The sequence below is a fragment of the Pristis pectinata genome, chromosome 5, assembly GCF_009764475.1.
Source record: "Pristis pectinata isolate sPriPec2 chromosome 5, sPriPec2.1.pri, whole genome shotgun sequence".
Taxonomy (NCBI): domain Eukaryota; kingdom Metazoa; phylum Chordata; class Chondrichthyes; order Rhinopristiformes; family Pristidae; genus Pristis; species Pristis pectinata.
The window spans coordinates 64,457,828-64,482,410 of NC_067409.1; the positions used below are offsets into that span (position 1 = coordinate 64,457,828).

At 39.2% G+C, this 24,583-nt stretch overlaps 1 protein-coding gene across 2 annotated transcripts in view; it reads left to right on the forward strand.

Annotated features, from left to right (window-relative positions):
* The window catches only part of LOC127570232 (aryl hydrocarbon receptor-like), a 170,014-nt gene that overhangs the window by 118,410 nt on the left and 27,021 nt on the right, over nucleotides 1-24,583 (forward strand). For both annotated transcript variants that reach the window (XM_052015543.1, XM_052015542.1), the window contains 2 exons: nucleotides 7,815-7,938; nucleotides 18,089-18,219. In XM_052015543.1, the coding sequence (XP_051871503.1) occupies nucleotides 7,815-7,938; nucleotides 18,089-18,219 (255 nt within the window). The remainder of the gene's footprint in view (nucleotides 1-7,814; nucleotides 7,939-18,088; nucleotides 18,220-24,583) is intronic.

The window sequence follows — 24,583 nt, forward strand, 5'->3', positions numbered from 1 at the left end:
GGTTCTCATGCCCTGAACACATTTGGTAGTAAGCCTCTTACGGGGAAACTATTGGAAAAAATTCTAAGGGACAGGATTTATATTCACCTGGAAAAGGCAGGGATTGATTAGGAATAGTCACCATGCATTTTGTGGGAATTCCTGTCTCATGAGTTTGATAGAATGTTTTGATTAGATAACTAAGCATATTAATGAAGGGAATGTGGCAGATGTTGTCTACGTGGACTTCAAGGTATTTATCGCGGTCCTGAATGATACATTGGTCCAGGAGGTTACAGCACTTGGGATCCAGGGAAGGCTGGCAAATTGGATCCAAAATTGGCTTGGTAATAGGAGGCAGAATAGTGGTGGAGGGTTGCTTTTCTGATTGGAAGTCTGTGACCGGGACTGGGACCTTTGATGTTTGTGATGTACATTAATAAGTTGGATTTCAATGCACAGGTATGAAAAGTAGGTTTGCTGATGTTCTGAAAATTTATGGTGTTGTAGATAGTGAAGTCACAATATGGATCAGCCGAAAAGTTAGCGAGAACAACAACAAATAGAATTTAATCCTGACAAATGTGAGATGATGAATTTTGGGAAAAATAAGGGTAGGGTATACACAGTAATTGGTAGTGTCCTATGGAGCATTGATGAAAAGAGGGACCTCAAAGTACAAATCCATCGATCCATGAAAGTGGTAGCACAGGTGGATAAACTGGTGAAGAAGGCATATGGGATGCTAGCCTTCATTGGTCATGGGCATGGAATATAAGAGCTGGAACATCATCTTACAGCTTGATAAAAAATTGGGTTAGGCCACACCTGGAATACTGTGTACAGTTCTGGTTGCCACACTGTAGGAAGGATGTGATTGCACTGGAGATGCTGCCTTGAATGGAGCATTTCAGTTAGAAGGAGGGACTGGATTGGCTGGACTTGTGTTCCCTGCACTGCAGGAGGCTTCAACTCCATTTGCTTGTTTTTTTGATAACTTTGATAACATTTTCTAACAGGTTTCTTTCAATGTCAGTCTTGAAAAATTTTTGACACAATAAACTTTTACGGAGTGAGTTACAATTTTCAGCATTTTTCTGAAGGAGTTTCCTGATTCATTATATACTACCGGAAATGCTAGCTCTAATTTTGAATTTGGCTACTTCATTCCATTTTTATCACCAGTTGAAGTACTCTTTCTGCATCTATCCCATAATGATTTTAAACCTGTTAAATCACACTCCATCTTCTAAAATCAAAGAAGTACTAGATCCTCATAATTTATTCTTTAAGTCTGAATTTGTAACATTCTGGTGAATCGACTCGGTACTCCTATCTTATCTGAATTAAACTTCAGCACCCAAAACCAAGGGGTTTTGGGTACTGAAGCATCATTTTGTTTCAATTTTGAGTTCCAATCCTCTTGAAATAAAGGCTATCACTCCATTAACCTTTTTGATTGATAGTTACTTAAATAGTTTGTGTTAGTTGACATCAACCTACATTTACTATTCTACAATTCTGTGACTTCCACCTTGAAAGAAATTTTGAATTTCTTTCTCAGAACCAGTTCCCCATTTTGGGCCCTTTTGGCCATAGTTTTGTGAACTCACTTGGCCTTTAAAGTTTTTTGTTGCTGTGAGTAACACAACTTGCAGTGCTTTCAACACTGGCAGTTTCTGCAGGGGCCATTAAACTATGCCTAAAGATCAGGCCCCACCAAACAAAGAATGAACCCTCTTTTTCTGGTCTGTGTCTCCAACATTCCTCCTAGTTTTCAAAAACCTTCTGGTATTTCTTATAGCATCCATAGATGCTATACTGCCTAAATCCCTGGGGTTTAGGCCATCTGACCTTGGAGACTTGACTACCTTCAATCCTAGTATTCTTCCAGTGCCATTTTTTCTTAAATTAAAAATGCCATTTGATATATTTTTGTTTTCTTGTACCACTCAATTTTGTCCTCTCCATTTTAAGAATAAATATGTTTGCCACTTCCTTACTATACATCATAATTTAGCTGGCATCAGTATTTAATTGGTTTGTTTTCCTCTTTACTATTTTTTGTTAATCTTAATGTATGGACTATCATTGCTTTTTTTAAAAAAATTCCCTTTTTACAACTGATTACTTTTTTTTACTGCACTTTGTAGTCTGTTAGATTTCTGTTTTATTTTGTATTTTGCAATTCTTTGTTTTTAACTTGATACCATCTTTTGCATCTTACAAAATGGGAATAGTACTAAAAGTAACTCAGTGGTCAGGTTCTTAAGAGTGAAAGGTTGCGAGGTTTAGATCATTAAAGATCTGCATTCAGGTAGAGTAAAACAGTTTTAAAAGAAAATGGAATTCTAGGTTTTATACATTGGAACATTTGATGTAAAATATCAATTTTACTGTATATGGGATGCCATTTACAATTTTGGAAAACTCTAATGAGGAAATATTGCTTTCATGAAAGTAAACATAGCAAGAATTCACTAGAATGATACTGAGATAATTAAAATAGCATTAAAGTAAATACCACTTTCATTGCACCTGGAATGGTTAAAGGGGCCCTAAAAGAGATTTACAAGTTTATGAAAAAGTATTTCCATGTGTGGTGAACCAGTAGCAATGAGGTCAGGTATATAGTTTTGAATATGACTATCAATATGAGGTATTCCTTATTACATGCTGGCATTGAGACAGAGTCTAAAATGTTATCAAATACTTGTGTAGATTTTTGGCTGATTGCTGTTTTGTGAAGTGCCTTGAAGTTTACTTAAGAATAGAAATAATGAGACAGTTTTTGTTACTTAATCTATAAGGAGGTTGAATAAACTGGACCTTAGATCAAGGACATTAGATTTCAATAATTCCAGTATTTCAGCTCCAAACAATACTTGCATATCACAAGATAAGGGGAAAAACATGTTCTCATTTTAAAAACTAGAGAGCATTGGAAATTATAAAATTGCTGAAATAGAACCAAGTTCATAATGAAATATGTTTGCACAATACAGATCTATTAACCATGAAGGTCCAGCTCCCAATAAATAAAGGAGATGGCAAGTTATTTCAGCCTCATATGTTAACATATACTGTAACTGATGAAGAATGAGTGGCTTGCCTAAATATAATAAATCATCAGCTGATTCTTGTAACTTGTTCTGTGCAATCAAAGGGATGTAATGTACATTAACATTCTAATGCCAGAGTTTGGCATCGAAATAAGGTTAACTCAACATCAGAGAATTACACTGGAAAGGTGGAAGCTTAGAGAAGAACATTGTTTAAATTGCCAATGGCTTCTGTTTGTATAATCCGTGTTGAACATTGATTTGATTTAGCACTTGTGTAAAGCTGTAATCAGCAAAGAAGATTTACAAGAAGCAAAGAAGATTTACAAGAATGTTGCCAGCACTCGAGGGCCTGAATTATAGGGAGAGGTTGGGGAGGCTAGCACTTTATTCCTTGGAATACAGGAGACTGAGGGGTCACCTTACTAAGATATTTACTCATGAGGAGCATAGATAGAGTGAACACACAGTCTTTCTCCCAGTGAAAGACTATCAAAAATGAGGGCATATGTTTAAAGTGAGAGGAAAAAGAATTAAAATGGACCCAAGGGGCAACTTCTTAATGATGGTGGTGGTACGTATATGGAATGAGTTGCCATTGGAAGTAGTTGGGGCAGGTACAATAACAATATTTAAAAGATGTTTGGGCAGATAGTTGGATAGGACAGGCATACGGGATATGGACATAATGCAGGCAAATGAATAGATAGGCATCATGGTCCACATGGATGAGGTGGGCCAAAAGGGCCTATTTCTGTGTGCTACTCTTCTGTGATGCTGTAAGAATTTCCCCCTAGTCTAGTGCAGATTTCCTGGACTTGAGAATGGTATCTGCTCTACTGTTGTTTAAAATGTTTGATTACTCTTAGCAAAGTTAATTCACCAATGTTTGTTTTCTATATTGTTGTGTGTACTTTTGATTTCTGTGTATTGTGGTTTTGGATGTAGAGGAGTCTAATTTATTAGGTATATTTACTATATTGTACTGTGCACTATCCTTATGGGGTATAATCTAGTAAGTATTTTTGTAAGCATCTCTAATTGTATGAGTGACTGACAATACCTATGTTGTTTATATTGAAGCACTTAAAATCAACACTGTAAAAGAAACAAGAAAGGTTTAAAGGGATATGGGATGAGCTTAGATGGGAATCTTGATTGGCATGAACCATTTCGGCCGAAGGGCCTGTTTCCATGCTGTATTACTCTTTGACTCTGTGACTCTGTTGTTTCCTGCTTTTGCTTTCTCAATAATTAGTTTCAAACAGTGAAGATAATTTTAGTTGTATGAAGTAGGCGTTCTTCACATAATTAGCAGAGTTTAAGCCTATCTTGTCAATGCAATAATGAGCATTCTTTTCCTGCTCCTCTCTTTGAACCCACTCCTTTATCAGAATTTTAAACAAAAGTGAATGCTGACTCAGCAGCTCAGGCAGCGTCTGTGGATGGAAAAGCAGTTAATGTTTTAGTTTGATGATCTTTCATCAGAACAGTAAATGACTTTCCTTCATTTTGTTAACCTTCCAAAGCAATTTTCCATCGTCCTCAAATGGAGGATTTCTAGTTGTTATCCTCCCCATTTTAGTCTTGTTCTTTCACTTTTTTCCCCCTTTAACTTGCTCTCTTGTCTAACAGAATGAAAGGGCTTACTTATGATGAGCATTTTTCAGCTCTTGGACTGTATTCATTGGAGTACAGAAGAATGAGAGGGGACCTCATAGAAACATTTAGAATGTTGAAAGGACTGGACAGAGTAGATGTGGTTAAGCTGTTTCCCCTGGTGGGTAAGTCCGGGACTAGAGGGCACAATCTTAGAATTAGAGGGTACCGGTTTAAGACAGGAATGAGGAGAAATTTCTTTAGCCAGAGGGTAGTGAAATTATGGAATCTTTGCCACGTACAGCTGTGGAGGCCCAATCATTGGGGGCTTTTAAGGAGGAGGTTGATAAGTATCTAATTAGTCAAGGTATTGAGGGATATGGGGATAAGGCCGGAAATTGGGGCTAGATAGGAATAGTATTAGTTTAGCTCATGGAGCAGACTCGATGGGCCGAATGGTCTACTTCTGCTCCTTTGTCTTGTGTGATCGTTATTGAGGTTAAGACGAAGAATTTTACGGAACTGGAGCTGTAGTGCATGAATATTTTTCAGCAATTCAGCCTTTTTTTAGCAACAGTTCTTGGAGTTTTTAATATTCCCTTGTTCTAATTCTAGAGTTGTGTTGGAATTCTAGAATTATGTAGGAACTAATTCCTTAGTGTGATGTCCATTTGATTGAATTCACAGTCAAATGAACATCAGACTAAGGAATTAGTTCCTTAGAAATTGGACCCACCTGTCCTGTTTTCTGCATAAATCATGCTTAAAAAGCTGTTTTGAACTATTTGTGATAATTTCTGGCAGAAGTTCCATCATCAGAAAATTGGAGCAGCCACTTACTGCCCCGATTTACACAATTACGTTCAACCATTTGCCAGTCGTGCTTCCCGCATGTGATGATGTCATTTGTGTGTATAGCTGGTATAATTATTTAACTATAGAAATCGGACCTTTGCAATTAACTGGCAATAAAATAAGAAATGCACCAATCTCAAAGTAATGAACTGTGCATGATATAATGTGCACCCCAGAAATATTATTACGATATTAGATATTATCACAATTGCAATTATATTCACAGTCTTCTACTTAGAGTTATAGAATTATAAACCACAGAAATGGGCCCTTCAGCCCACCACATATATGCTGACCTTTTTGCCCATTTACAATGTTCCCATTTTCCCTCACTAGGCCCATAATTTTCTATGCTTTGCCTTTTTAAGTGTCTGTATAAATGCCTCTTAAACATAGTATTTGCATTAGATTCTATCACCTCCTCTGGCAGTGCATTCCAGATATCAACCACTCTCTGTGTAAAGAAAAAAAAATCCCCTCCGATCTCCTTTAAAACTCCTTCTGACCTCAAACCTATGGGCTCTTTTTGTTTGATACTCCTACTCTGGAAAAATTATCTTGACTATCCCCCCTATCTCATAATCTTGTGTACTTCTATCAGGTCATCCCTTAGCTTTCTTTGCTCCAAGAAAAACAAGCCAAACCTATTCAAGCTCTCCGCACAATTAAAGTACTCCAATCCAGGTGCCATCTGGTGAATCTCCTCTGCATTCTCTCCAGCACTCTCACACCATTCCTCTATAGTGTGTTGATCAGAACTGCGTACAATATTCCAAGTGCAGCTTAACCAATGTTTTGTAAAGTTCCCACATAATGTCCCAATTCTTATTTTCTATGCCTTGACCTATGAAGGCAAACATACCACATGCATTTTTCAGCACTTTCTGGTAACTATGGACTTGGATCCTCAGGTTTCTCTGTTCATCAACTTTCCTGATGCCTTGCTGTAGCTCCAATTTTCCAATATATTCCAATTTTGCTCTTTTTAAGACATCAGATTTGGTTTAGTGCTATGTACAGCATTACTTAGCACACTAGAGATGGCTAAATTCCAAATTCCAGGCCTATGAGTAGACTAATAGCTGCCACTGATCATGGGGGCCTGGGGGTACCTGTGATCAAAGGATACCATTGGGCCTTAGTCTGGGTGGACAGTGGTGATTCTTCCCCTGGTGACCCATATGTTGTTATCAGTCTCCAACCTCTTTTTATTTTCCCTTCCAATCTACTATTTTCCACCATAATCCCCTGCTAGTTCCCTCAGGTCAGGTTTAATGGCCTTAAATTGATAACAATTTCTCAGTGCAAGAATATTCCAATTTTGCTCTTTTTATGACTTCAGATTTCATTTAGTGCTACGTACAGCATCTACTTAGCACACTAGAGATGGATAATTTCCAAATTCCAGGCCTTTGAGTATACTAATCCAGGCACCGCTTCATAATGCCCATGAATCGTTAACTTAAGTGAACTATCTTTGCGTTGACTAAGATTGTTGTTGTAAAATATTATTTTCTTTGAATCAATAAAGAACAATGTTAAGTGTAATCTAGCTTTTACTGTAACTTAAACATGGTTTATGCTTGCAGGCTGCTGATGTGCATGAACAGCATTGATCCATGTATACAGTATGTTAAAATTGTTCAATGGTTTATAGTTTATAACCAGCTTTCATTGAATAGGTTGGTATCCGGATGCTCAAGAGACTTAGTGGTTTACCAAAAGTAAACCACTGAACACAGCCACGTAACTGTTTATTTTTCTCAGAATTTCCAGTTATGAGCTGTAATCCACTTCTTTTAAAGTTGAATCAATGTGGTGATTTTATTCTTTGGAGAGAAATACGATTTAACAATATTTTGCTAATGATCAATAAAATGATGAAATGTTCAATCACTATATAACTGAAGTTGATGGTAAATAACTTTTTAAAATACTTCTGACTTGATTGTGTGTGAATTGTGTTCCAATAAGATTGGAGTCAAGCAAAAGTTTTCTGAAATTATTCACCTGGTGTAAAATTGATATTTCATCCATGGGTAATACTGGCTTGCAAAAGGAACAGACATGGGATCTTCATTTGAGATGTGTCTATTAAAAATATTTTCTGTTTTAATTTTTAAAACTATGGTGACATTATATATTTATTTCTTTATTTGTAAGCATTATATTTGTGCCAGTTTTATGTAGATGAATGGTTCTATTAACTTTCTTTCACATTAAAGTTAGCTCCATTAAAATTATTTGGTCAAGACGGAGAAGTGTTTAGCAGGCGTCATAAAGCTGAATTTAAATGTTGTATTTGTTTTCTGTCCTCAGTCTGATATCATCCATCAGAGTGTATTTGAATTGATCCATACTGAAGATAGAGCTGAATTTCGACGACAACTTCATTGGGCTTTGAATCCAGGTTCAAATACTGAATTGGGAAAAGTGGTTCAAGGTAATACTGCTGTTCCACTTAAAATCCTAACTAAACTGATGGGCAAGCCTCCATCCTGAGCAGTAGGAAGAGTTCATTCCATTTACTTGCATCCCTACAAATTCGTCTCTTGAAAAGCACATTGTAATTTACAAATGACTAAAGATGGGAAATATTAAATGAGCTTTTTAACTGTTTATCGTTCCCACATTTCCTCAGAAAGATCTGATAGGTTTGGCTTGTTTTTTCTGGAGAAAAGAAAGCTGAGGGGTGACCTGATAGAAGTACACAAGATTTTGAGATAGGGTAGAAAGTCAAGACAATTTTTCCAGTGTAGGAGTATCATTTTATTCAGATTGAGATCTTTTTAATGGAATTTTAATGGTTGTTTGTTAGCTGTTTTGATTTTTAATGTTTCTAGTTTTTAACAGCATTCAGCTGAGTGAGATATAAATGTTGCAGCTATTGGCTGTAGAGATCTGGGTTGTCCTAACTCCAGCCTACTGCCCAGAATCTGTTCCTGTTGCCTGCACTTTCCTTTTCTGGATGTAGAGGACAAATGAGCTGACACTGTGCACCCAAGAATTGTCAGGGACAGTTAAAATCTATTTGTATGGATTTGGGTTTTTTTTTACAAAAATTCAAGAAAAAAGTTAAAAATTACTACAAAAACAGTAATTTAAGTGAAATATTTCAAACAGTAAAATCTGCATTTCCTTTTTTCAGAAACCTACCCAATAACCCCATGCAAATAAACACTACTTGTATCAAGTAGTTAAGGAGGCAATTGGAATTTTGACAAGGGAGATAGAATAGGGACGCCTTGATACAGGGAGTTGGTGAGACAACACCTAAGGACTGTATATGTGTTTGGACGCTTTTAAGGAAGAAGGGATTTACTTTGGATGTAGTTCAGAAAATGTTCACTTGTTTTATCTCATGAGAAACAATTGAGCATCTTAGCCTCATTGGAGTTTAGAACAATGAGGTGGTTTTACTGATTAGATATTTCCTCTCATAATGCAATCTAGAATTAAGCAATATTTTGGAATAAGAGGTTCCCAATTTACAACTGAGATGGAGAAAATTCTTCTTTTGAGGTTTGTGAATATTTGCAATCCACAGAGTGCTGCGGTGGCTGAATCATTGAATGTACTTAAAGCTGAGGTAGATATATTTTTGGTCTGCAGAGGAATCAAGGGTTATGAGGGTTGAGCAAGAAAGTGGGGCTTTGTCTAAGATCATATCAACAATAACCTTACTGAGTGGCATGTAGGCTTAAGGCTGTATGATCCACTCCTTCTCCTAGTGGTGCTCCTCATGCTCCTTGGCTGTCTTCAAACATCAGGAAGGAAATGATTGTTGTGTCTCTTATTGCCAATATTGATAAACTTATCAAAATGCAACATTATTAATTGTAGTCTTAATTGCATAAATTGCATTAATTTCATTATCACAAAGAAGAAAAAAATCATATATAAATTGGCTCAGGAATTCTGTTGCATAAGACAACATTTATGAGCTGCAAAACAGGATTTAATCAGAAAAATAGTCACATTATGTTTGCTTAGTATATCCCAATGTTGTGATGTGTGTATGGCATACTGAAGCAGGAGACATCCATGGATGTGCGATGATGTACAATGCACACATGAATGGTATTCCTGCAATATTCACTTGCATGTGAGAGATCTACAGAGAGAGAGACAAGCAACTCATGCAAAAGCAGGACTTCACAACAACCTTGAGGCCCGTTACAATGAAAATTAACTTAAAAGAGAGCAGCCTGTGGAGTCTGGTGCATGAAATCAGCTACAAATAGATCCCCTTTAAGTTTTTAGAAGAAACCTCTCTCATAGCTGGTCTCCCTCATGCAATCTTGAACATCATCTCACCTTAAGTTTAACTCCCCAACCCAATTGCAATACCCAATGCCTAACAGCCAAAGACACCACAATGCCCTTGAGATCCCTATTTTTCCACCCTCCCATCTTTGTTTGCACTTTTGCCTTCCTCCAATCCCTCTCCAACATTCCTCACAACCCTAAACTGTGACCTAACAGTTTTTCTCTTCTTGCTCTGCAATGGCAGAACATTTTGAGGATGGGCCTTTCAGCAAGTTAAATGTGCAAGGCCTGCTGTCCTGCCCACCATTTTAAATTGGACTTTGTAGCAGCATGTTAATGCAACTAAAAATGCCATGGACATTGCTTCTTTGAAACACCTTTCTTGGTGCAAATGAATTTCTAGCTGATTTTATTTTGTTCTGCTGATATTTCTAGTTTTGCATAACCACAAGAAAGTTACATTTTAGGCTTGGACCACAAAAATTAAGTGATTTTAATCCTAGGGCGAAGGGGGAAAGCTGGTGGTTTTGGATCAGCCACCGATGACAGATTTTCTTTTTGATTGAAGTAAGTTGGTGAATGCATTAAAAAGATGCCAAAAGCAATTCCAACCAACAGAATGTCCTGATGCAGAGTCCCAATGCAAAATGTCCACCATCCCTCTACCTCCATAGATGCTGCTTGACCTGCTGAGTTCCTCCAGCAGTTTGTTTTTATAACAAAAATTTACCTTCTGTATGTGGAAAAATTCTCTTTAATTGCCCTTTAACAGAGCAGAAACCAATCCAAATCCTCTGAATATTTTGGTACTTTTTTTTGTGGACGATCATGACATTGTGCAAATGTAACTATTGCCTGAGTGTCTATATGAATGTGAATAGTCCTGGAATCCCTATCCATCTCAAATATCCTGTGTAACCTGAGTCTATCCAATCATTTTTTGTGCTTAAATCCCAGTCATATGATAGATATGTTTTTCTGTCTAAATCTGGAGTTTTGTTTCCCTCTCTTGTATGTATTTCAAACTGTTGGTGTACTTTTTAAAAGAATGTATATATAAATTACCATCCAAGTCTGTGGATCCATCAACTTCTGTGAATATCCCTACATGGTACAAACTTCAACTAGCAACTCTTATTAAAGGATATATATACACTTTTTCCAAAGGTTGAAGTAGCATCTGTTGCCTAAAAAAAATTGTCTACCTTCAGTTTTGATAAAGAATGGCTGAATATCCATACAACCCCACCAAAAATAATCTTCTGCAGTTCTTCTGCCAAGACTTGAGTAAGGGCTAAGACATTCTTTGGCACTAATGCCAGTGCTGGATACAAGACTAATATCAATTTTCTCAGTTTATGGGTTGCCAGGATCTCTCAGCTCCTGATCTCATTTTACACTTGGTCAAATGCTAGCTTGACATCAAAGGCAGTCACACTCACTTCACTTGTCTATGTTTGGACCAAGTATGACATCAAAGAGACTAATAATATTGAAGTCAATGGGAATTGGGTGAAAAAGTTTTCACTGGCTGGAGTCACCTAGCACAGGGGAAAACGGTTACAGCTAGAAGACAATCACCTCAACTCTAGGTTGTTGCTGATTATGCAATGTTCTGTTCCACTGGCAACTCATCAGGTAATAAAGCAAAGTATGTAGGTAATAAACCTACATATGGTAAGATTAGGCTTGGCTGATTAAATGGCAAGTAATATTTGCACCACTCAACGGATAGGCAATGAATATCTCCAACAAATGAAGATCATTACATTTAACGATGTTACTATTGCTGAATTTGTCACCTTCAGAAATCCAAGGGATGGCTATTCACCAGAAATGTAACTGGACCAGCCAAGTAAATACTATGGCTGCAAAAACATAGAGCAGGGACTGAATATTCTGTATTTAGTGATCCTGTCCCTTTAACCAGTCCTGCATGTCCTCTTTTAAATCCTCCTCTGTATTCACAATCGTGCCTTATTTAGTATGTCAACCAAATCATTGATGTAATATGTGAATAGCTGGGGCCCAAGCACCAATTCCTGTGGTACCCAACAACTCATAGCTTGCCAACCTGATAGTAATCTGTTCATTGTCACTATCTGCTTTAAGTCTGATAACCAATTCCCAGTCCATGTCAGTAAAGTAACCCCAAATCCGTGCACTCTAATCTTGTTGACCAACCTCCTGTGCAGGATCTTATCAAACACCTTCAGAAAATCAGGTTCTGATCCCCTTGGTTAAGAAAGGCTTGTTAGCATTGGAGGCAGTGCAGAAGAGGTTAATGAGGCTAATTTCTAGGATGAGAGGGTTATCTAATCACAAATGGTTAAATAATTTAGATCTGTAGCATTTTAGGAGTTTAGAAGAATGACTGACAGATGCATAAATTTGTTTATACAAGCTTGGAGGCTGAGCTTGGAGGCCAAGCTCCAAACAGTTGTTGATTCATTCATTGAAGCATACAAGAGTTGAGGCTTTGCATTTAACATCTGCAGGTTTGTCCTCAACTAACATGCTTCTGCTGTCTCACACTGCCTTCCATCAATAATGGTTCAGAGCTAGATCCTGGGAAAACATGGACTACTTCCCATATATAAGAAACCATCACTCATCAAAAAATTTCATAATCACTTTCAATGCAACAGCACAACCTTTGATCAGTTAAAGAAAAGGGTAATTGAAGATCAAGACCTCTGATTTAGCACAATGACCATGGTCTCTCAGACAGCAGTGATCCCTGCCCTCCTATGTGTTTCTAAGACCTGGGCTATCTACAGCAGGCACTGTAAAGATGCCACCACCTCACAAACTAACCACCTGCCAGCCCCAGCCCCATCCATGGCACGATTGTGATTCCCACATTGACTTCATCAACCACCTCAAAACCCAGAAAGCTGGAGTGGAAGTAAGTCAACCCCAGGGGAATGTCTATGAAGAAGAAAAACATTCTAAAAATGCTCTGCAAAACCTGTGCGTGGGTGGGAGGCTGGCATAAATAGAGTTATTAAAAGTACACTAACTAAATTATATCCCAGACCAACTGATCTCAAAAATGAATTATTTGTTATTGAACATAATGATATATCAACAATAGTTTAATTTGCAAGAGTTCCCTAAATATTATTTAGGACTTGAGTATTTGTAGACTTGCTTATTTTAAAATGCTTTTAGATGTTGCCTTAACTCAGGAGTAAGTTTGCTTATAAATGTGCATTTTCACAACAGCTGCTGGCTAAATTAAGCACAGACGGTAAGTTTCAAATCATGCAGTGCCACTTTAGAAAGTGTAAGCGGATCCAATAGTTTAAGCAAGTAGATTACTTGAGCAGAACCATTTCAGAGAATATTAAATATAGTAAGTTATGTGCAGCCCCAAATACGACTTGGGTTCTGGTGTTGTCATGATGACCCTAGTTGCTTTTTTTTTGAGAGTTGCACAGTTTCTCAAAAATTTGCTCATCTTCTACTGAACGCTTCATTTTAACCATAATCACTAATGCACCCTGGAAATGGTACCCTCCAGTCACTAAAGATAGATCAGCATGTTACAACTGCAGAAGCCTGAAGGAGCAGAAATACCACTCTTAACCAGATATGCACTGTCAGTGTGACAATCTTTGCTTAGAATTTAAAAAAAGCTTGGAAACACTCAGCAGGTTAGGTTTTTTTAAAAAAAAGGGAAAGTCAAAGGGAAGGGGGTATTAATATTAGTTATTTAAATATATGTGAAAATACATAATGTCTGATTTCCTTTTTGTCTGTGTGTACAATGTATGATTAGAAAAATATCAAAATTGGTTGCATCATATTTATGTTTATATATTTTCTCCCACTGTCTCATTGCCAAGCTTTATTAACGTACCTATAGTTCAAAGAAGTTACCCTAAAGTAATGACATCTGTTCTCTCCATAAGTAACTGGTTCACTTGCTGTTTGTTATTACTGTTTCCGATTTCATTACCAGTACCTTCAAAATGATGCTTTACACTTATTGTTTACATCTCTTTGATCAACCCACTTGAAAACTAAAATGGAGTGGAAGATTAATTCTGGCCTTTCAGCATTAATCCCACATTCTCTTAGCAGATTTCAAATATGTTCAATTGGCCTAATGAACATATTAAAGATTCACTTTCCTATTTTATTTTAATCACCTATTCTTTTGAAAACATTAATCATCCCCAGACTCTGCACCTCTCCAACAAAGCTGTACAGATGACCTACGCATTACAGCCATTCGTTTTATGGAAATACACCCTTATAGAGTTCACAAATCACTACCCAAAAATTTGAGATATGGCATAAAATTTGCTCTTGTGAAATTTGAGGATAAATAAGTAAATAATTCAACACAATTTATTTTTTCAACTCTCATTTCTTGACATGTACGGATAACATGGAAAATCACAATACAGACTACTTTCTAGGGATGCAACCACCACGCTACATAAATGCATAGTAGTCATTTATATCTAGAATGCACATTTTCACACAGATATAGAAGTGATGTGTTTAAAGCTTTTGAGGTTCAATATTTAATTATTGTTCTAAGCAATGCAGTTTTAGATGCTAACACTGAATTTTAAAAAATCCATAAGTTTGCATACAACGTGGCTCATCAATAATTGTGAAGAGATACAAGTACAATTAATAAAGTGCTCATTTGTGATACTTGGACATTCTCATTTCTCATTTTCTTTAATAACCCATGCATTGTTTTACTTTTACCTTTTCCAAGTATTAACTTGACTTTTTTGGTAATACTCAGGACTTGAGCAAATAATCTAGGTGAATTCAGTACTAAGGAAATACAACATTTTTCCAGAGAAGCATTCTTTCAAATAAGATATTGATAGAAACCCTAATCACCTGCTTAGATGGGTACAAAGGTCCATTAAACACTTTTTAGCGTGACATATTTTACATAACTTTACATGGGGATGCTTCTCTTCGAAAACTGACAACTTAGAATTTTAATTTCCAGTTTGCAAAATCCTTTCTGTGCAATAATTTGAGTATTGCCAAAGCATTTTTTCTATGTTGTCATTTAGCTTTGAGCTCAAAATCTGGCATTAATTCTGCTCAATGTCATCTTTGCAGAGAATGTCTTCTTTTAATTCTTACTCTCTCTCTTGAAAGCACTGTCCTTTCTTTAGCAATCAAACTATTTGCTGTGCTCTTTGAAGGAGGTAACTAAATTAATGGAATTATGGGTACTAAAGCATATTTGTTAGTAATATATTTTCTATCACCTTGAAATTTCCAAGATGAAACTCAGTTTTCCTTGCCATTCCAAGTATCCATTACCTTTATACTATATATGTGGTGAGCCTGACGGAATATTCCCCAGGCTGCTCCGCGAGGCAAGGGAGGAGATTGCTGAGCCTTTGGCTAGGGTCTTTGAGTCCTCGTTGACCACAGGAATGGTACCAGAGGATTGGAGGGTGGCAGATATTGTCCCCTTATTCAAAAAAGGTAGTAGGGATAGTCTAGGGAATTACAAACCAGTGAGCCTTACGTCTGTGGTGGGCAAGCTGTTGGAAAAGATTCTTAGAGATAGGATCTGTGGGCGTTTAGAGAATTATGGTCTGATCAGGGACAGCCAGCATGGCTTTGTGCAGGGCAGATCATGTCTCACAAGCCAGATAGTGTTCTTTGAGGAGGTGACCAGGAAGATTGATGAGGGTAGTGCAGTAGATGTGGTCTACGTGGATTTTAGTAAGGCATTTGACAAGGTTCCACATGGTAGGCTTCTTCAGAAGGTCAGAGGGCATGGGATCCAGGGAAGCTTGGCCATGTGGATTCAGAATTGGCTTGCCTGTAGAAAGCAGAGGGTTGTGGTGGAGGGAGTGCATTCAGATTGGAGGGCTGTGACTAGCGGTGTCCCACAAGGATCGGTTCTGGGACCTCTGCTTTTCGTGATTTTTATTAATGACTTGGATGAGGGGGTAGAAGGGTGGGTTGGCAAGTTTGCAGACAACACAAAGGTTGGTGGTGTTGTGGATAGTGCAGAGGATTGTCGAAGATTGCAGAGGGACATTGATAGGATGCAGAGCTGGGCTGAGCAGTGGCAGATGGAGTTCAATATAGAGAAGTGTGAGGTGGTGCACTTTGGAAGGACAAACACCAAGGCAGAGTACAAAGTTAATGCAGGATTCTTGGTAGTGTGTAGGAGTAGAGGGATTTGGGAGTCCATATCCACAGATCCCTGAAAGTTGCCTCTCAGTTGGATAGGGTAGTTAAGAAAGCTTATGGGGTGTTAGCTTTCATAAATTGAGGGATTGAGTTTAAGAGCCACGAGGTAATGATGCAGCTCTATAAAACTTGGTTAGACCACACCTCTAAGTGCATACTGTATCCGGTTCTGGTCGCCTCATTATAGGAAGGATGTGGAAGCATTGGAAAGGGCGCAGAGGAGATTTACCAGAATGCTGCCTGGTTTGGAGAGTATGCATTATGAGGGGAGATTAAGGGAGCTAGGGCTTTACTCTTTGGAGAGAAGGAGGATAAGAGGAGACATGACAGAAGTGTACAAAATATTAAGAGGAATAGATAGAGTGGACAGCCAGTGCCTCTTTCCCAGGGCACCAATGCTCAGTACAAGAAGGTATGGCTTTAAAGTAATGGGTAGGAAGTTCAAGGGAGATATCAGAGGAAGGTTTTTTACCCAGAGTGTGGTTGGGGCATGGAATGCGCTGCCTGGGGCAGTGATGGAGGCAGGTACATTGGTCAAATGCAAGAGATTACTAGATAGGCATATGGAGGAATTTAAAATAGAGGGATATGTGGGAGGAAGGTGTGGTTTAAAGGTAGGCACAACCAAAGTTTCCATCAGAAAATTGGATTGCCATGCCTGATTGACAAAATTGCTCACCATTTTATGCTGAGCTGAGGTACATTTGTTAGGCCAACCCTTTAATTTGTGATATCCATTTTGCATGGATTTCCAATTTCATTCCAATTTCTCAATCAAAATGACTCAAGTAGGGAATGGAGCAGCCATCCAGCATAAGGACTAATTAATCCCTCTACACTGACATGTATTGGTATTGGTCTATTATTGTCACTTGTACTGAGGTACAGTGAAAAACTTGTCTTACAAACCAATGGTACAGGTCAATTCATTACACAGTGCAGTTACATTGAGTTAGTACAGAGTGCATTGAAGTAGTACAGGTAAAAACAATAACCGTACAGAGTAGTGTCACAGCTACAGAGAAAGTGCAGTGCAATAAGGTGCAAGGTCACAACAAGATAGATCATGAGGTCATAGTCCATCTCATTGTATAAGAGAACTGTTCAATAGTCTTATCACAGTGGGGTACGTGCCCTCAGGAATATTGACCAGGTTGTCTGGACAACTCTTTCCACCACCCCCCCCCCCCCCACTCTTTTTTTAGATTGTGTTGCCGGTTATTTTGTTGAATGAGGAAACGGGAACACAATTTAATCAATTGTCAGAAGCACAGAACCTGCAATTAAATGTGAAAGTGCGACAAACTTAAAACAGCAGTCATAGTAACTAGTGCCAAGGTTGTATTTGCACCATAATTGTTAGAGAAAGTGATTGAGGTGGGTACATTAACAGCATTTAAAAGATACTTGGACAGGTACATGGATAGGAAAGGTTTAGAGGGATATTAGCCAAACACAGGCAAATGGGAATAGCTCAGATGGGAATCTTGGTTGGCATAGGCCAGTTGGGCTGAAGGGCCTGTTTCCATGCTGTATGACTCTGACTCTTAACATTGTGAGCCGAAGGACCTGTGTTGTGCTGTACTGTTCTATGTTCTATGAATCATTAATGGTCATTTGCTGCTGATACATTTTGTCAATAATGATCATATATCCTGTTAATCTCTGAAGATTCAGAGTGATGATGCAGCATTTAATTCACAAGAAAACAGTGCATTGATTAGAGCCTATATACCTGATCCAAGTCTGACAAGACTTGAATGTATGTGTTGGATTAGCTTAAATGTTTGTGCTTATTAAAATCTGTTTGGGTCTGGCTATGACTTGTAGACGGAGGATAATAGAGGCTATCAGACTGAGAGAAGCAAGTGAGTATGTGTATGTATAAGAGAGAGAGAGAAATAGAAGGGTGCAAAGATTATAAGGCCTCTCTCAGGTCAGGCTCAAGCTAGATTGCAATTTTATATCCAATCCTATCTCTAGCACTGATGCTCATGGATGCTTATGATATTACTTAATAGAGACTTAGTGTAGAAATAGAAAGTTATATGAAACAAGCCACATTATGTTTTTACATTTCTTTACATTCTTGGTATATCTGTCATGAAACATTATCTTTTATTCAGGTGAAAATGGACTTCCATTGCCCATCGCCCATTATAGTCCTGAACAGCTTCCCCCAGAAAAATCGCCTTTCTTGGAAAGGAACTTTGTATGCAGGTTAAGATGTCTCCTGGATAATTCCTCTGGATTTCTGGTAAAGTTGCATTTGGCATTCTGCAATTTTTTGTCTTGCAGCTTTCATATGAAGTTATTTTACAATAAACATTTACTAAGTGACCTTGATTTACAAATGTCATCATCCCATGTACTGTATCTATTATAATTCCCAAGTCCTAAGGGATTATCAGGTGAAGCAGAACTTATTTAATGGAAATAAATCTTTTTTTCAAATTTTAAAGCATCTTGAGGCAAGGAGGAATTGGGAAACAAAATGCAAAATAAAAGTGTCAAAACAAAACCAGTGTCTGTCTCTCTGACTCGATCTTGAAACCCTTTGAATGCAGTGAGGTTGCTCTGCAGAGAAGGACAAAACTTGTTCCAAAAAGTTGAGACCTGATCCTTTAATTCAAAACTCCATGTATTGTATTAATTATTGCCAGTGATTAAAAATTAACATTCCTTCAGATTTTCAACTGTTGGAGGTTTTCAAAAATTTAAAATTGAAACTTTATTATTTTTCTTGCCTCATTATTCTTCACTAATATTATTACATTGGAGAAGTAATTCTACAAGATGTGCTGCAATCATGGAACTTATAGTGATACAATTAACAATCTGCTGGAGGAACTCAGCGGGTCAAGCAGCACCTGTAGGGGGAAAGGAATTGTCGATGTTTTGGGTCGAACCCTGCATCAGGACTGAGAGGGGAGATAGTCATTATTTACTGGAGAAGTGGAGTGGTGAGTGGGCGCTCGAGGTGATTGCTGGACTGAGGAGGGGTGAAAGATGGCGGGCAGGTTACGCCAGGTAGGGGAAGGAAAGCCGTTCTCTTTGTCTGCCTCCGTCTATCATCCACCTGCCACTGTCTCCCAACTCCATCTCCCTCCCTTCCCCTACCTGGTGTAACCTGCCTGTCACATTTCACCCATCCTCAGTTTACCAGTCACCTTGGGCCCCTGTCTCACCCCTCCCCCCTCCTCTTTATACTGGCCATCTCCCCTCTCCACTCTCAACCCTGATGCAGGGTCTCAACCCAAAACATCAACAGTTCCTTTCCTACCCACAGATGCTGCTCAACCTGCTGAGTTCCTCCAGCAGATTGTTTGTTGCTCCATGTTCCAGCATCTGTAGTCTCTTGTGTCTCCATCTTGTACAATTATCCTTTCTAAATCCACCATTTGAAAAGTATACACAGCATGTTGGCATCGCTGATAAAGCTAATATTTATTGTCCATTTCTTATTTGCCTTTGTGAATATTGTGATGAACCACTGCCTTCAATTGCTGCAGTCTATGTGAGGGAGGTCATCCCATTGTATGGTTAGATACAGTGTCAGGATTTCAACCCAGCAATGAAGGAACGGAAGTACATTTCTGAATCAGATTCGTGTGTGACTTGGAAGGAAATCTGCATGTGGCACTGTTGTCATGTGATTACTGCTGCTGTCTTTCGAGTGAGGTGGGAGAGGGAATGAATGTTTAGGTTGGTGGATTGCCGATCAAATGTGTTGCTTTGTCCCAAATGGTGTTGAGCAATGAACACTGTTGGAGGTTGGAGTTGTGCTTATCCAGGCAAATGGAGAGTATTCCCTCACACACCTGATGAGCAAGATTCTTTCCAATTTTAGCCATGACCCCAAAATTCTGAAATTTTGCCACAGACCCATTAGCTTTCCACAGGCAATGTCCTATGTTGAATTAGACTGTTTGTAACATGTCTCCAATCATTCTAAACTCAAATCACTTTAATCACAGCCTTCCATAATGCACCCTTTCTATGAGGTTGTAACATCATTTAAGATAGGCTGATTGGCTTGGCCCAGCTGCCTCTGAAACTCGCACCCATATCTTTTGTCACCCTGAGAACTGACCACTTCATTATCTTCTTAGTCAGCTGCCCATTCCTTGCAAATTCTTTAGCTTCTCCATAACGCCTGCTATCTGCTAGTCTGCCACACCTTCTCCCACGTACTGGATTGGCTCTCTCTTTCCCACCACTTGAAGTGCAAATGTATCATAGTTCTGTTTGAATTCCTTCATACTCTCATTGCTCCCTATGCTTGTAACATTGTCCATTCCTACAAACTCCCTCACTTTGAACTGAGTTTGGTCTAATGCATTCCTGACATCTCAGATGCACTTTCTGTTTCACCACAGCATTCCCTTTCTGAATCCACCTCTCTTAAATACCCTTCTTAAAATGTCTGTTAAATCAGGTTATGATTACTACAAATATTTTCTTTGTTGGGGTGTCCATATTTGTTTTTCTGTAGTGCATGGGTATTCTCCAGTGTTAACAGATCTTTGCTAAGTGCTAAAAGTAAAATTAGAAATGCATGGTAGGTAGGTAAAATGACTAGTTGAGAGGTAAAATGTGATAATTACCTTATTTAGAAGTTTTTTTGTGTTCTGCCTTTAAACTGTTTACTTGACAGTGGGAAATGTAGCATTTTACAATCCAGGGAACATTATTTGGTGGGGGCACACCAGGGTAAATGTGAAAGTGTATAATTTGCTTGTCTTCCAAACTTTGTTATTTTGATAAAAGGAAGCTCCTGTGCAGGTGGCTTTAGGACTGTAGAGAGAGCTGAAGAGAGTATGAACAACAACTCGGCTATCTGGGATCACAACAGAATCTGGTGTCTATTCCGAAAATTACCTTTAACAGAACAAACATCGTAAATTGCTTTATAAGTAGGTAAAGGAGATGGCAGAATGCCAAATCACTGAAAGGTGGTTTGAAGAAATGTATTTTAAGAAAGCTGCTTGAAAAAAAAACATGTAGAATATTCAGCTGTAGCTATTCCACTTTGTAGTTTGATCCATAAGAAGGAGGTTGCTTAGCTGAGGTTTGTTATTTCATTGCTAGCTCTCTAAGGTTAGAATGAAACTGAATAGTTCTGTTGCGATGCTGCATTGCTGGTCAGGAGTAGCCAATCTTTCAGCTTCTATGCTTCTTCAATACTTCGTGTTTGGTTTGTCATATAATGTCACAATAAACTCTGTAAAGCCTTGGATCACCTGAATCTGAGCATATGTCTATTTCAAATGTGGTATCATAAGCTCGCAGCTCTTGGCTATACACCTAAGGCTATACACTTTCATTAGTCGGGGTACTATACACCTTCTTAAAAACCCCATCAACCTGTGCAGCAATCTTGAAGGATCTATGGACGTGGACCCCAAGATCCCTCTGTTCCTCCACACTGCTAAGAATCCTGCCATTAACCTTGTATTCTGCCTTCAAATTTGATCTTCCAAAGTGTATCACTTCACACTTTTCCGGTTTGGACTCCATCTGCCACTTCTCAGCCCAGCTCTGCACCCTATCAATGTCCTGTTGCAACCTACAGCAAACTTCTACACTATCCACAACACCACCAACCTTCATGTCATCTGCAAACTTACTAACCCACCCTTCTACATCCAAATCATTTATAAAAATCACAAAGAGCAGGGGTCCCAGAACAGATCCCTGTGGAACACCACTGGTTACCGACCCCTAGGCAGAATATACTCCATCTCCATCTGTCTTCTCTGGGTGAGTCAATTCTGAATCCACACAGCCAAGTTTCTGTGGATCCCATGCCTCCTGACTTTCTGAATGAGCCTTCCATGAGGAACCTTACTAAAATTCATGTGGAACCTTGTCAAATGCCTTACTAAAATCCATGTAGACAACATCTACTACACTACCCTCATCAATCTGTCTGGTCACCTCCTCAAAAAATTCAATCAGGCTCATGAGGCATGATCCGCCCCTCACAAAGCCATGCTGACTGTCCTTAATCAGCCTATGCTTCTCCAAATGCCCATAAATCCTGTCTCTAAGAATCTTCTCCGGTAATTTGCCCACCACTGAAGTAAGATTCACTGGCCTGTAACTCCCAGGGTTATCCCTACTCCCTTTCTTGAACAAAGGAACAACATTTGCCACCCTCCAATCATCTGGCACTATTCCTGTGGCCAGTGAGGACATGAAGATCATCGCCAAAGGCTCAGAAATCTCTTCCCTCACTTCCCGTAATAACCTTGGATATATCCCATCTGGCCCTGGTGACTTACCCATCCTAATGTTTTTCAAAAGTTCCAGCACATCCCCTTTCCTCACGTTGACATGCCCTAGCATGTCAGCCTGTTGTACTTCATCCTCACAAACGTCAAGGTCTCTCTTTCTCTGGTGAATACTGAAGAAAAGTTTTCATTAAGGACCTCCCCTACCTCTTCCGACGCCAGGCACATGTTTCCTCTTTTATACCTGCTCGGTCTTACCCTCAGTCTAGTCATCCTCCTATTCTTCACATACGTGTAGAACGCCTTGGGATTTTCCTTGATCCTACTCGCCAAGGACTTCTCATTCCCCCTTCTAGCTCTCCTAAGTCCATTCTTAAGCTCCCTCCTGGCTACCTTGTAACTCTCCAGAGTATTGCTTAAACAACCTCCACATTTCTGCTGTGCACTTCCCCAAGAACATCTGTTCCCAATTTACACTTCCAAGTTCCTGCCTAATAGCATCATAATTTCCCCCTCCCCCAGTTAAATACTTTCCCGTGTAGTCTGTTCCTATTCCTCTCCAAAGCTATGGTAAAGGTCAAGGAGTTATGGTCACTGTCTCCAAAATGCTCTCCCACCGAGAGATCTGAAACCTGATCAGGCTCGTTGCCTAGTACCAGGTCCAGTATGGCCTCTCCTCTAGTCGGCCTGTCCACATACTGTGTCAGGAATCCTTCCTGGACACGCCTAACAAACTCCATCCCATCTATCCCCTTTACATTAAGGAGGTGCCATCAATATTAGGGAAGTTGAAATCACCCATGACAACAACCCTGTATTTTTGTACCTTTCCAAAATCTGCCTCCCGATCTGCTCCACAGTGTGTCTGTTGATATTGGGAGGTCTGTAGAATACTCCCAATAGAGTGATCGCTCCCTTCCTGTTTCTGACTTCCACCCACACTGACTCAGCAGATAATCCCTCCAGGACGTCCTCCCTTTCTACAGCATGACACTGTCCCTGATCAGCAAAGGCACTCCTGAACCTCTTTTACCTCTGTCCCTGTCCCTTTTGAAACATCTAAACCAGCAGCCATTCCTGCCCTTGTGACAGCCAAGTCTTTGTAATAGCCACAACGTTGTAGCTCCATGTACTTAACCATGCTATAAGTTCATCACCCTTCTTCCTGATGCTTCTCGCATTAAAGTAGACAGACCTCAGCCCATTCAACTGACTGCAATTTTGCCCTTTCAACTGCCTATCCTTCCTCACAGTCTTTCTACATGCTGCATCTACTTGTACACTAAATGCACCAACTTCAGACCTAGACATTTTTTGTGCAGAGAGTTTTTTCTAAAGGCTTAAATGCAGATCTTTGAGGGCTAACCCTTGCATTAAGTCTTGGGTTACCTTAAAGCTTATTTGTGATTACACCCTAAATTTATGCCATTGGCTTTTTTTTTTCTCCTCAAGATGTGTAGGAGCTTCCAATCAACAAAGCCACATGCTTGCATTTAATTAGTTCCTGGATTTGTTGGCAACTTTCATCAAACCAGTGAGATCCAATTCTCCTCTCATTCTCTTCCACCTAACTTGAATCTATGCTCCCTAATTATTGCCCTCCCTGGTGAATGAATATGTCAATCCTGTTAACCCTACGTCGACCTCACATAATTTTAAACATCTCTGTTAAATACCTCCTAAGTTTCCTTTGTTCCAAAGAAAACAACCAAATCAAAGTGGTTTTCCTTCGTGACCCTGGCAATCTCCTCTGCATCCTTCCCCGTGCAGTTGCATCTTTCCTGTAATGTGCTGGCCAGAATTGTAGGCAGAACTGTTACCAATAACCTAACTAATGTTGTATACGGTTCCAAGCAATGATTTAGTGTCAAAGGCAAGTGTCCTGTATACACTGTTAACCAACTTTTATATACCTGTCCTGCTACCTTTGGGAATCTTTAGACTTGCACTACAAGCTCCAACACACTTGTTAGTATCCCCTACCATTTACTAATGTATTACCTTGCCTTGTTTCATCAACACTATGATACTAGAGGAATTCAGCAGGCCAGGCAGCATCTGTGGAGAAAAGCAGGCGGTCAACGTTTCAGGTCAGGACCGTTCCTCGGGACTGAAGATAGGAAAAGGGGAAGCCCAATATATAGGAGGGAAAAGAAGAACAGTGATAGGTGGACAAAAGAAGGGAGGCGAGGTGGGCACAAGGTGGTGATAGGTCGAAGCAGGTAAAAGATAATGATAGGCAGGTGTGGGGGAGGAGGGGAGAGCAGATCCACCGGGGGATGGATCAAAGGTAAGGAGAGAAAGGGAGTGTGGGGAATTCGATGTTCATGCCATTAGGCTGCATTTCCAGGCCTCCCAGTTTGTCTCCAGCCTGGATCTCCAGTA